Genomic DNA, 15,272 nt, shown 5'->3' on the forward strand with positions numbered 1-15,272 from the left:
AAGCTTCCCTCCAATGGTTTTTGACGTTAAAGCACAATTGCTAATTGTACGCTGAAGTAGAGAAAAAAAAAATCTCTCACCTTCTTCGGCTGGATAAGGTTTCTTCATGTTCTACATGAGCAACTTTTAATACCTTCTTGTCAATAAACAAATCTTCAGGATAATAAGCAGATCTATACTGACGTTGTTGAGAATGGGCACATAACTTGCCAATCTGAAAAAGGAAATGCAATATAATTATATGATACTTTCACAGACATGATAGTAGAAACAAATTCTGAAACACACTTCAATTTCTTCCCCAATTTCTTTTTAAAGAGCAGAACGAAGCTATTACTGGAGTCAAAAAAGGTGATAATGCTTTTAGGGCAAAGAACCATCTGTGGAAAAGAAGGTTGAAGACTGTGGTAGGGGGCACTTTGAGCACAGTCTATTCAGAGACTTCCTAAGATGAAAATGCTTTTTCTCTATAGTGAAGTACACATTTGAGAGGACCCTCTACACAGGACTTATGCTACTGATGCCTTTCAGTGGCACTTGATATTTATCCCTATGAAGTTCACAAATGGGAACTGCCAAGTTTAGGAAAGTCTGGTGCAGGAAGTGAGGGGTGTGTGAGAGATGTGCAGAGTAGTCTGCTAATAGAAGAGCGACCTCCTGTGCGCAAAGTGCTCCTGATTCTTCTGAGCATTTTGTTAGCTCTTTTTTTAATGATATAAGTTTCAGGTGTACAGCATTATAATTTAAAGCTTAGCTCTTTTATACTCATATAGTAATGATAACAGTGGCATCAGCTTTCTTACTTTTCTCAATTCTAAATGATCGATTTGGTTAAATTACTTGTAGATTTGCTATTTTTTTCACTTTTGGTCAAAAGCCTGAATGAATTTCTGTATAAATAAGTATGAATATTAACATATGTCCCCCCTGTGCCAGACACTATGCTGCATTTCTTTGTGTGTTATTTTACTAAGGCAAAGGGCTTTTCAATTCATAATCAGATTCAGACGGCCCCATTTTATAGCTGAGGAAATTGAGGCTCAGAGGAGTTAAGTGACTTGCCTAAGACAAATAGGCAGTGGATTCACTGACTTTGAACCCATTTGTCTGACTTCAAAGCTAATGCAATATCACCTTCTGATTAGATGATGCTTTATTTTCAGTTGCTTACATTCTACATTTTTGGGGGAAAAAAAAAAGAATTCCCAGTTCTCAAAAACGTAGTCAACACAGCCAAGGTGAAAATATAGATTGTATACTTTAGGAAAAATACTAAAAATACCTTGTGAAAACAAGGGTTATATCTTTGTCACTTCTGTACCTCCATGGAATTCACACTGGATTTTGCACACTTAGGCCCTTAGTAAAGACAAATTAATTGAAGTGAACTGAAGGAAAATCCTCGTGTCCAGTCTGACACACCATCCCCCTGATAGGCCATGGGCTCTGAGTTGTAATCCCAGCTTTTGGATTCCTGAAGGTAGCCCTGAAATATTCTCTAAGTTATGTATCTCTTTATAAAAGCGTAAATGGCACTTGGTTTGTATAGCTTTGCAAAGTTATCCATATAAAAATAAATTTTTGAATTAGAAAAGAATCTAGAATCAGCAGTAGCATCACCTTTTATGAAAGACAGCAGCTACAGTATGATAGTCAGACTACTTCTTCTGAATAGTTTATCTTAATGGGAATGAAACAAAAGTTGCAGACACTTTAAAATATTCCATTTGGTTTTGGAATGTATGATACTGAATTTTTCAGATGTGTTTATGTAACGCTATTTGACTTGGGCTAATATTAACTTCAAATGAAGAATCTGCAATCTCTGAATTTGCCCTACTTGGTAGCAGTCTGGCAGGGTACTTTAGGTAGGGGACTTGCCCGGCTGTACTGAGGAGTTAACTTCCAATCACTTCCAAAGCACATAATGCAGCTACAAATAACTGAGGGTAGCCTGTACATCATAAAATTATGTCCATAGACACATATGTGCTTCTTTGTTAAACTGCAGGTGAGCGTTCATGGAACAAAACCTTGATTTTTCCTTCCATAAATATCTATTTGTGACTCTGTGAACATACATCAATGTGAGAGTCTATTTCACCAGGATCAAAGTATTCTTTTTTTTTTTAATTTATTTTTATATTTTTATTCTTGGCTGTGTTGGGTCTTCGTTTCTGTGCGAGGGCTTTCTCCAGTTGCGGCAAGCGGGGGCCACTCTTCATCGTGGTGCGCGGGCCTCTTCACTATCGCGGCCTCTCCTGTTGCGGAGCACAGGCTCCAGACGCGCAGGCTCAGTAATTGTGGCTCACGGGCCTGGTTGCTCCGCGGCATATGGGATCTTCCGAGACCAGGGCTCGAACCCGTGTCCCCTGCATTAGCAGGCAGATTCTCAACCACTGTGCCACCAGGGAAGCCCGATCAAAGTATTCTTAATCAGCACATTCGGGAGCACAGGACACATTCTCTTGACTGACAGCTGTTCCAAATCCAGCACCAAAATCAAAATCTTTCACACATCTTTCACAGTAACTTGCCTACTTGCAACCCACAGCTGTGAAATCTCCCTCCCCATTGAAAGACCGCCCCTTGTATCAGTGAATACTAACTGGAAGCGAGCAAGACTTGAAAGTTTTTAGCCCCTCCCAATCTACTGGAAAGGGCTGCAGCTGAGGCAAAAGTAGGAAGGTTAAGAACAAATGAGAATGTAGCCAGCCTGCAATCTGACCCTTCTTCCCAAGCCACCCAATGTGGCATTATCAAGCCGACTTCCCAAGGCTCTGTGTGGGGTAAGGGGCAAACAGTGGTATCCTGCCAACACCCCCATCTGAAATCTGCCACGTCTTATCAGACAGCCTGTATTTTCTTCCACAAATCTACCATGAAGCAAATTCTTCTCATATACAAAGTATTTGTCAAATGTAGACACCCCCTTTGGGCCCTTCTGTCCACATCTTTTACCTCCACACTGTGTGAGATGTAGGTGAATATTATGAGCTTATTTTGAGAAGTGGACACAAAAAGAAAACATAATTTACAAAGAGGTGAGGTATTAACATTAAAGAGGTCCTTTCAGCTTTATACTTGGGAAACATCAGGCTATGCTGGGAGACCTGGGTCTTATTCTACAGCTGTACTTGCTAAAGAAGCCAGCCTCCCAAGTGGCATTTGAGAAATCAGTATCCTGCCCAGGAGTTTCAGGCTCTTAAATAAAAAGTGCAATCCAATTTCCTTTCACTGACTAATGTACCTAGTCAAGGATACCACTATCTTTAAATTTAGTTAGCTGGACTGAATTTATTGGACAGAAAGGTGTCTCTATCAATAGACCTGGAATGTAAAACCTTTTTGTTTTCCGTGAACTGTGATTCCTAATGGTGCCTTTATATATGTGCCAGGGCTTTCCTGGTTGAGAATCTGCCTGCCAATGCAGGGGACACGGGTTCGAGCCCTGGTGTGGGAAGATCCCACATGCGGCGGAGCAGCTGGGCCCGTGAGCCACAATTACTGAGCCTGCGCGTCTGGAGCCTGTGCTCCGCAACAAGAGAGGCCGCGATAGTGAGAGGCCCGCGCACCGCGATGAAGAGTGGCCCCCGCTTGCCGCAACTAGAGAAAGCCCTCGCACAGAAACGAAGACCCAACACAGCCATAAATAAATATATATGTGCCAGAACCTGCGGCAGGGAAAGCAACAGTGCTCTGAAGTGTTATAAGACCTTGAAGTGTTATAAGAAGGCAGGGTCTCTGACCATATCCAGGCCAGCAGGTCATTCTAGTAACCCTAGCACCATTCTTCTCTAAGCAGGGTCCAGAAGCACTGGCTTTATACATACATGAGGAAAATACACTGCTGGGCCCAGCAAGGTATTTGTAAGTAAGAGCCTGGTAGAGTGGACATCAGGAAGTGCAGCCTACAACCCCACTTCTACCTCTCACTCACAGAAGGACTTCCTTTTGACCTGCTCCCACAGTTTCACTCCACTCTAGTCTCAAACAAAAGAGGAAGATATGGTATTTGAAGTGCCATATTTATTCTGGGCTCCTCTGAAAAAGGGAGGGAGGAATTACTTTGCAAGTAGAGTACGTTACCAAAGATTCTGAAACCATGCCAAGCATTTGGATTTGATGCAATTCACGCATGCGCCCCATAATTGACATGTCAAGAAAGGCAGATACTCCACTGGTTACATTCATCCTCGGGCCCCCATTCACTGTTGGTTCTAGGAACTCTCAGGTGACAAAAACTCAGACTTGATCTTTCCCTGCGGATGGCTGAGCAGAGAAAGAGAGCCTATATTGTAAGCTTCTCATCAACACCAATACCTCACTCCAGGCTAATGGTTCACAGAAAACTTCTATATCCATTCTCCATTCTATCCAGTGAGTCCTACAACAACCCTCTGAGGCATACAGTGAAGGTATTATTGACCCCATTTTAGAGATAAGGAAAGAGGCTCACAGAGGTTAAGGAACTGAAAAAAAGTCAAATGCCTAGGAAAGGGCAGAGCTGGGACTCGAACCCAGACCTGTCTGACTTTAAAACCTATGTTTTTCTTTTTGCTTTTCCCCCCTATGCCATGGATTTCTGTTAAGAGGATAGACTCTGGGGCTCCCAGTATTGGGTGTGGCCCACTTCTGTGGTCCTGTGGACATCCCATCCATAATTGGAGAAAGATAATGATTATGAAGACTGTAAAACTGTACTTCAAAGAAGGGCTAGTTATTAAAGATAAACAGAAAACTGGCATCCAATTTTAACCTAAGTTTCAGGCAGTATTGCTTGTGGAATGATGTAAACTCTTGGACCTGCCAGGCAAGAGCGATTTCATAACCATACTAAAGCACTGGATGTCAACTTCTGTGGGATGTGGGAAAGGTGGTTCTCAAGTAGGCCCGGGCTGCTGCCTGCAGGATATCCCTGTACCCAGCCTCCTGAAGTCAGATTCTTGGATTGGCTACAAAATCTTCTGTAATTTCTACAATTTAACCCAGGGCTCGTCTGATGTCTGGCCTGAGTATATTCTCTATAGTTTCCCCCCAAAAGGAGATTCCAGGTTGATCCTATGCCTACAAAAATAAAATGGGTTTAAGCTTTTAGCTATAAGAGCCAAAAAGATTAGAAAATAGGGGGAGCACAACTACATTAAAGAGTATCTCTGACTCTCCTACTCTTAACTAGCCCTAAAAGATCTACTCTGCTCTCAATTTAAAAATCAGATGTATGACTTTACATTCTCCTTCTCAAGAAGTAGATAAGAGGGGTGTGTGTGTGTATGTGAGTCTGTGTGTTCTAACTTATATGGCTCATAATAGAAGGAAGAGCAGGAGGGAGGGGGAAGAAGAGGAGGAAGGAGAGGAAGAAGCAGAAGTGGAAAGAGAAAAGTTCCCATCACTAAGTCTGTGGCAGGAGAAGACCCAGGGACACATCAGTCTGCCCTCAGAAACCTGACAGCTTTTGACAGGGAAGATGGATGTCACACTGAATTGTACTCAGGGAGCAGTACAACTCATTCCCTCTCAAGAGCTGTACCTGAGGCCACCAAGACTTGAGGACCTCTAGAGGACCTTTTCAGTTTTATTTAATTATACAATAACTATTCTGCTAGAATCCGGCTGATGACTGTGGTACCAAGGAGTGCTTTTCTGAGAACTGTTGCTAAATAACTGGTATAAATCTAGTCTTTGATCGCCAATGGATTCATCAGAACCCTGAAGAATTAAAAATAAAACTTCTGGCTTCTATAGACAAGTGAAACTAGACTAAGCATGAAAGAACGTAGACCTTATCACCTAGATTCCATCTTATTTTTCCCAGGGACCCCAGTGGACTTTGCCGAAGACACTGTGGGTGTGCTCTAAAAGAAAAGAGAGACACAGGATTATTAAGGATTGCACAACTGGATGATGGTAGAATGCTACGGATTTTCCTCTTTCTCACTGCCCTTGGCTCAGCAGAGGGTAACTGGAACACCATAATGACATCTACTGTCGTACCATCTTCCTCTGGACTATGACACACAAGAGAAAGGAAGGACTTTCAAGATGGCGGAGGAGCAAGACATGGAGATCACCATCCTCCCCACAAATACACCAAAAATACATCTACATGTGGAATAACTCCTACAGAACACCTACTGAACGTTGGTAAAAGACCTCAGACTTCCCAAAAGGCAAGAAACTCCCCACGTACCTGGCCGTGAGGCTGGCAGGGTCTTGGTGCTCTGGCCGGGTGTCAGGCCTGAGCCTCTGAGGTGGGAGAGCCAAGTTCAGGACATTGGCCCACAGAGACCTCCCGGCCCCATGTAATATCAATCAGCGAGAGCTCTCCCAGAGATGTCCGTCTCAACACTAAGACCCAGCTCCACTCAATGACCAGTAAGCTCCAGTGCTGGACAACCCATGCCAAACAACTAGCAAGACAGGAGCACAACCCCACCCATTAGCAGAGAGGCTGCTTAACATCATACTAAGTTCACAGACACGCCAAAACACACCACTGGACTCAGTCCTGCCCACCAGAAAGACGAGATCCAGCCTGATCTACCAGAACACAGGCACCAGTCCCTTCCACCAGGAAGCCTATGCAACCCACTGAACCAACCTTAGCCACTGGGGACAGACACCAAAAACAACGGGAACTACAAACCTTCAGCCTGAGAAAAGGAGACCTCAAACACAGTAAGTTTAGCAAAATGAGAAGACAGAGAAATACGCAGCAGGTCAAGGAGCAAGGCAAAAACCCACCAGACCAAACAAATGAAGAGGAAATAGGCAGTCTACCTGAAAAAGAATTCAGAGTAATGACAGTAAAGATGATCCAAAATCCTGGAAATAGAATGGAGAAAATACAAGAAACATTTAACAAGGACCTAGAAGAACTAAAGAGCAAACAAACAATGATGAACAACACAGTAAATGAACTTAAAAATTCTCTAGAAGGAATCAATAGAAGAATAACTGATGCAGAAGAACAGATAAGTGACCTCGAAGATAAAATAGTGGAAATAACTACCGCAGGGCAGAATAAAGAAAAAAGAATGAAAAGAATTGAGGACAGTCTCAGAGACCTCTGGGACAACATTAAATGCACCAACATTGGAATTATAGGGATCCCAGAAGAAGAAGAGGAAAAGAAAGGGACTGAGAAAATATTTGAAGAGATTACAGTTGAAAACTTCCCTAATAGGGGAAAGGAAATAGTCAATCAAGTCCAGAAAGCACAGAGAGTCCCATACAGGATAAAGCCAAGGAGAAACAGGCCAAGACACATATTAATCGAACTATCTAAAATTAAACACAAAGAAAAAATATTAAAAGCAGCAAGGGAAAAACAACACATAACATACAAGGGAATCCCCATAAGGTTAACAGCTGATCTTGCAGCAGAAACTGCAAGCCAGAAAGAACTGGCAGGAAATATTTAAAGTGATGAAAGGGAAAAACCTACAAACAAGATTACTCTACCCACAAGGATCTCTATCAGATTTGACGGAGAAATTAAAACCTTTACAGACAAGCAAAAGCTAAGAGAATTCAGCACCACCAAACCAGCTTTACAACAAATGCTAAAGGAACTTCTCTAGGCAGGAAACACAAGACAAGGAAAACACCTACAATAACAAATCCAAAACAATTAAGAAAATGGTAATAGGAACATACATATTGATAATTACCTTAAATGTAAATGGATTCAATGCTCCCACCAAAAGACATAGACTGGCTGAATGGATACCAAAACAAGATCTGTATACATGCTGTCTACAAGAGACCCACTTCAGACCTAGGGACACATACAGACTGAAAGTGAGGGGATGGAAAAAGATATTCCATGCAAATGGGTATCAAAAGAAAGCTGGAGTAGCAATTCTCATATCAGACAAAATAGACTTTAAAATAAAGACTATTACAAGAGACAAAGGACACTACATAATGATCAAGGGATCGATCCAAGAAGAAGATATAACAATTGTAAATATTTATGCACCCAACATAGGAGCACCTCAATACATTAGACAAATGCTAACAGCCATAAAAGGGGAAATCGACAGTAACACAATCATAGTAGGGGACTTTAACACCCCACTTTCACCAATGGACAGATCATCCAAAATGAAATAAGGAAACACAAGCTTTAAATGACACATTACACAAGATGGACTTAATTGATATTTATAGGATATTTCATCCAAAAACAACAGAATACACTTTCTTCTCCAGTGCTCATGGAACATTCTCCAGGATGGATCATATCTTGGGTCACAAATCAAGCCTTGGTAAACTTAACAAAATTGAAACCGTATCAAGTATCTTTTCCGACCACAATGTTATGAGACTAGATATCAATTACAAGGAAAAAAAATCTGTAAAAAACATAAACACATGGAGGCTAAACAATATACTACTCAATAACCAAGAGATCACTGAAGAAATCAAAGAAGAAATCAAAAAAATACCTAGAAACAAATGACAATGAAAACACGATGACCCAAAACCTACAGGATGCAGGAGAAGCAGTTCTAAGAGGGAAGTTTATAGCAATACAATCCTACCTTAAGAAACAAGAAACATCTCAAATAAACAACCTAACCTTACACCTAAGGCAATTACAGAAAGAAGAACAAAAAAACCCCAAAGTTAGCAGAAGCAAAGAAATCATAAAGATCAGATCAGAAATAAATGAAAAAGAAATGAAGGAAATGATAGCAAAGATCAATAAAACTAAAAGCTGGTTCTTTGAGAAGATAAACAAAATTGATAAACCATTAGCCAGACTCATCAAGAAAAAAAGGGAGGAGACTCAAATCAATAGAATTAGAAATGAAAAAGGAGAAGTAACTGACACTGCAGAAAAACAAAGGATCATGAGAGATTACTACAAGCAGCTATATGCCAATAAAATGGACAACCTGGAAGAAATGGACACATTCTTAGAATAGCACAAGCTTCCTAGACTGAACCAGGAAGAAATAGAAAATATAAACAGACCAATCACAAGCACTGAAATTGAGACTATAGTTGAAAATCTTCCAACAAACAAAAGCCCAGGTCAGATGGCTTCACAGGTGATTTCTATCAAACAATTAGAGAAGAGCTAATACCTATCCTGCTCAAACTCTTCCAACATATAGCAGAGGGAGGAACACTCCCAAACTCATTCTATGAGGCTGCCATCACCCTGATACCAAAACCAGACAAAGATGTCACAAAGAAAGAAAACTACAGGCCAAGATCTCTGATGAACATAGATGCAAAAATCCTCAACAAAATACTAGCAACCAGAATCCAACAGCACATTAAAAGGATGGTACACCATGACCAAGTGGGGTTTATCCCAGGAATGCAAGTATTCTTCAGTATATGCAAATCAATCAACATGATAAACCATATTAACAAATTGAAGGAGAAAAACCATATGATCCCCATCTCAATAAATGCAGAAAAAGCTTTCGACAATATTCAACACCCATTTATGATAAAAACCCTCCAGAAAGTAGGCATAGAGAGAACGTACCTCAACATAATAAAGGCCATATATGACAAAACCACAGCCAACATTGTTCTCAATGGTGGAAAACTGAAACCATTTCCTCTAAGATCAGGAACAATACAAGGTTGCCCACTCTCACCACTGTTATTCAACATACTTTTGGAAGTTTTAGCCACAGCAATCAGAGACGAAAAAGAAATAAAAGGAATCCAAATCAGAAAAGACGAAGTAAAGCTGTCACTGTTTGCAGATGACATGATTTTATATAGAGAGAATCCTAAAGATGCTACCAGAAAACTACTGGAGCTAATCAATGAATATGGTAAAGTAACAGGAAACAAAATTAATGTACAGAAATCTCTCGCATTCCTATAGACTAATGATGAAAAATCTGAAAGAGAAATCAAGGAAACACTCCCATTTACCACTGCAACAAAAAGAATAAAACACCTAGGAATACAGCTACCTAAGGAAACAGAAGACCTGTGTGCAGAAAACTATAAGACACTGATGAAAGAAATTAAAGACGATACAAACAGATGGAGAGATATACCATGTTCTTGGATTGGAAGAATCAACATTGTGAAAATGAATCTACTACCCACAGCAATCTACGGATTCAGTGCAATCCCTATCAAGCCACCAATGGCATTTTTCACAGAACTAGAACAAAAAATTTCACAGTTTGTATGGAAACACAAAAGACCCTGAAGAGCCAAAGCAATCTTGAGAAAGAAAAATGGAGCTGGAGGAATCAGGCTCCTGGCCATCAGACTATACTACAAAGCTACCGTAATCAAGACAGTATGGTACTGGCACAAAAACAGACATATAGATCAATGGAACAGGATAGAAAGCCCAGAGATAAACCCACGCATATATATGGTCACGTTATTTTTGATAAAGGAGGCAAGAACATACAATGGAGAAAAGACAGCCTCATCAATAAGTGGTGCTGGGAAAACTGGACAGCTACATGTAAAAGAATGAAATTAGAACAATTCCTAACACCACACACAAAAATAAGCTCAAAATGGATTAAAGACCTAAATGTAAGGCCAGACACTATAAAACTCTTAGAGGAAAACATAGCAGAACACTCTATTATTAATCACAGCAAGATCCTTTTTGACCCACCTCCTAGAGAAATGGAAATAAAAACAAAAATAAACAAATGGGACCTAATGAAACTTAAAAGCTTTTGCACAGCAAAGGAAAAAGTAAACAAGACGAAAAGACAACCCTCAGAATGGGAGAAAATATTTGCAAATGAAGCAACTGACAAAGGATTAATCTCCAAAATATACAAGCAGCTCAATATCAAAAAAACGAACAACCCAATCTAAAAATGGGCAGAAGACCTAAATAGACATTTCTCCAAATAAGATATACAGATTGCCAACAAACACAGGAAAGGATGCCCACATCACTAATCATTAGAGAAATGGAAATCAAAACTACAGTAGGTATCACCTCACACTGGTCAGAATGGCCATCATCAAAAAATCTACAAACAATAAATTCTGGAGAGAGTGTGGAAAAAAGAGAACCCTCTTGCACTGTTGGTGGGAATGTAAACTGATACAGCCACTGTGAAGAACAGTATGGAGGTTCCTCAAAAAACTAAAAATAGAACTACCGTATGACCCAGCAATCCCACTACTAGGCATATACCCTGAGGAAACCATAATTCAAAAAGAGTCATGTACCACAATGTTCATTGCAGCTCTATTTACAATAGCCAGGACATCGAAGCAACCAACCTAAGTGTCCATCGACAGATGAATGGATAAAGAAGATGTGGCACATATATACAATGGAATATTACTCAGCCATAAAAAGAAACGAAATTGACTTATTTGTAGTGAGGTGGATGGACCTAGAGTCTTTCATACAGAGTGAAGTAAGTCAGAAAGAGAAAAACAAATACAGTATGTGAACACATATATATGGAATCTAAAAAAAAAAGAAATGGTTCTGATGAACCTAGGGGCAGGACGGGAATAAAGACGCAGACCTACTAGAGAATGGACTTGAGGACGCGGGGAGGGGGAAGGGTAAGCTGGGATGAAGTGAGAGAGTGGCATGGACATATATACACTACCAAATGTAAAATAGATAGCTAGTGGGAAGCAGCCGCATAGCACATGGAGATCAGCTTGGTGCTTTGTGACCACCTAGAGGGGTGGGATAGGGAGGGTGGGAGGGAGTGGCAAGAGAGGGGGGGATATGGGGATATATGGTAAGTATAGCTGATTCACTTTGTTATACAGTAGAAACTAACACAACATTGTAAAGCAATTATACTCCAATAAAGATGTTAAAAAAATAAAGTTTTAAAACAAGAGATTTAAACATAATCTATCATGATATTCTCCTGTAAAAATACTTAATAGATAAAACAGATATGTTTGTATCTTAAGTCTTATTCTTAAAAATATATATGATTTTAAAAGTTCTGGTAAAGCTTTAAGTGCATTTGAAAACTTGAAATTATGCTACTTCAGAAATATTAATTTACTTTTAAAAAATAAAAAAATAAAAATAAAACTTCCTCTATGGTTATGCAATTTAAATATCAATTCTGACCCTGGGGTTCATTCTGGAGGAATATTACCTGTGGCATTTGTTTTAGGGTACCTTGGGGTTGGGGGTAGGGTAGGGTGGGCATGCCATACGTTTCCAGTTAAAATAAAATAATGAACTTCAGTTCATTCTGTTAAATTTTCTATTGTATCATTGTTCAATTTCATTTAATTAAATCTTAAAAGCTTTAAAACAAAATATACATTGAAATTATGTGATATACAACATAAACTTTTAAATAGTAGCAACCATGCCCATTTAACAATTCTACAGGTATAATAAAAATGCTAATATATGTTAATGCTTAGTCTGTGGTTAATGTTTTGTCTTGTTAATTTCCCCAGGGCTTTTATTACTGATTTAAATCTGCCACACTACTCAACTGATTGCACTGCTTCCACAAACTGCATGGAAGTAGCTCCAATGAATACTGATTAACAGAAATGTACAAACATTTGGCTGGGCAAACCATTCTTATTATATGCTTGTAATAATTACATACGTTTTCGTACAATGAGATGGGCATGGCAGGCAGTTTCCACTCATTTATCCTCCAGAAAATATGCATATGAGCATTAACTTAATTTATAACCTTGTACTTCAGTAAGCACATCATTATTAATTAACTATTGATTGATCTGGATATAGAGCACAGAGGATAATGAACAGACCTGGTAACAATGTAAGCATTTTATCCCCCCAGAGCTTTGCTGTGACTCATCATTAATTGCTTGACCATTAAAATAAAAGTTCACTAATAATCTGTAATGCATTCTGAACCAAGCTATTTTAAGGAATCAGGTGCCATTGTTTGAACATTCCATTCAAGTCAGCTCTTTTCAATAAATTGGAATTTTTTTAAAAAGGAACTAATGTCCTACAGATCAATCTGCTGTTAAGTTGAACTATAGCACTATATTATAGTGAAAAGAGCACACAAGTTGGAGTCAGGAGACCTTGGTTCCAGCCCCAGCTCATCCTCTTACCATTTCAATAACTCTAGATAAGTCTTTTAATCTCCTCCAAACTCAGCTTCCTCACCTGAAAACCGGAGACAGTAACACCTGCCATACCTGGCAGAAGTGTGAGAATCAAATAAAATAATGGATGAAAGTGTAATGCCTCCCACATCCAGACAGAAATCTGACTCATTCATCCCGTAAGAGGGAACCGCTTACCTTCTGCAGCCCACTTCGTGTGTTAGAGTCCTGGCTCAGCTGGTCAGGTACACAGCTAGCTATAAGTAATATTTGGAGGAGTTCTTTTAAAGGGGGACTTTGGGAAAACAGTGCAAGTATTTGGTGAGACTGTGTTCCCACTCTGAAAGGGAGCCATATTGAGTTTGCCCCCATTGTTCATGCATCACAGTCTGATCTGTCTTGCTCTGGGACACCTGGAATATCCCCTTCTGTTCTTCAGGGCTCTAGTTACTGATGGGTGGTACGTGATCTTTGCCAGTTACCCTGTGCCTCTAACCTGTTTGCTTGTGTCCGTGGAAATGAATGCTGTGGGGATGGGAGAAAGGTTTTAAAAAATCCTTCTGTGGAAGAGACTTGCATTTTACTAATGTAGAGCTGCCACAAGTGCATTCTGAGCAGAAAATAGAACCCTGCATGTGTGCCTAACGCTTTTTATGCAATACCAATCCCTTCTCAGCACCAGGAGCCCAGGACATTATTGCTTAATCACATATGACAAATATTGTGGAGGTTAAAAGAGATCTTCATGTAGACAATAAACTCATTACTGAATTCAAACACCACTCCTTCAAATGTACGCATCTGCTTGTGTCCCTGTCCCAGTGAAAAGGAATCATCACCTTCTCAGTTGCGCAAACCGGAAGAAACTGAAGCGTTTCTGGTAAATTCTCCCTCTCCCTGACTTCTCTATGTCCAGCCACAAAGTCTTATTTTTCTCTCTCTTATAAATAACTTTTAAACTTTTGTACTTTCCTCCATACTCAGGCTTAGGATACCATTAACTCTTAGAGCAGTGCTTCTCAAACTTTAATATGTATACAAATCACCTGGCAATCTTACCCATCTAGATTCATACACAGTAGATCTGGGCTGAGGTGTGAGGTGAGTAGCAGGGCCCTAGGGCGGTGGTTCTCAAAGTGGCTCCAAAACAAGCAGCATCAGTCTCACCTGGGAACTCATTTCAAATGCAAAGTTTGAGGCCCGACCTTAAATCTGTTGAATCAAAAACGCTTGGAGTAGGGTCTGGCCACCTGTTTTAAATAAACCCTCCAGGGGATCTGATGCACATTCCAGTTGGAAAACCACCACTACACAGACCATCCCAACATCCTCTTAATTGGTCTCCCAAGCTCCAGTTTTGACCTCTTCCAATTCATTCCTACCAACAGCAGTTCTCTGAGATCCTCTCAGGAGGTCTTAGAAGTCAAACCTATTATCATACAAATACTGACTTTATTTGCCCTTTTCAGTCTTATTCCCTCACAAATATATAGAGTAATTTTCCAGAGGCTTCATGTTGTGTAATGACATCCTTGCTCTGGAATATGTGTTTGTGTATTCTAGAATTTTCTAAGATAGCAGCTTTAGGGCACGAATATATATATTTTTCAGAGGCTAATTTATTCTCAGTCCTTAGTGCTCTCATTGGCTACTTAGATTATGCCTACTGTAATTTTTCTAACTTCATTATCATTTAATAACTTATTTTAAAATCTTGAAGTTTCGTGTCTATGTTATGCTACACATAAGTAAGTAAATACAGCTTGTAGTCTTATTTGCAATAATATTTAAACATTTTTTGAAAAAATCTAAGTTTTAAGATTAACTATAACTTATTATTATAGATTAAACTCTAAGAAACAAAAATACGACAAAAGCTCATTCCTTTGGCCTTACAGACACTAGTAATTCATCTGACTGTCTGATTCAACCGAACATTTCAGAATAGTATTGTAGTGTGAGCTAACTTGTAGAGTCATCTTGAAAATCATTCAGAGTTTAAAGAAAAAGGAATTAAATATTTAAAAGTAATGTTATGAGGTCTTTAAAAGCCAAAATTACTTGTTACAGTTTTTCAAAACAGAAATGGAAAAGCAACTGAAACATAGTATAGGGTAAGCCATTGTAGTACAGTCGCTGGAGACCTACACCTAGTAGCGGAGAAACTAATAAACACTGTAGAGGAAATCACACCACCTTCCAGTGAAAGAGGCTAACTC

The 15,272-nt window shown here is 39.6% G+C and overlaps 1 protein-coding gene across 1 annotated transcript in view; it reads right to left on the minus strand.

The window, feature by feature from the left end:
- The window catches only part of GPC3 (glypican 3), a 430,336-nt gene that overhangs the window by 151,546 nt on the left and 263,518 nt on the right, over positions 1 to 15,272 (minus strand). The window contains exon 4 of the mRNA XM_057538135.1: positions 81 to 214. Coding sequence (XP_057394118.1) covers positions 81 to 214 — 134 coding nt within the window. The remainder of the gene's footprint in view (positions 1 to 80; positions 215 to 15,272) is intronic.

The sequence above is a fragment of the Balaenoptera acutorostrata genome, chromosome X (assembly GCF_949987535.1).
Source record: "Balaenoptera acutorostrata chromosome X, mBalAcu1.1, whole genome shotgun sequence".
Lineage (NCBI taxonomy): Eukaryota > Metazoa > Chordata > Mammalia > Artiodactyla > Balaenopteridae > Balaenoptera > Balaenoptera acutorostrata.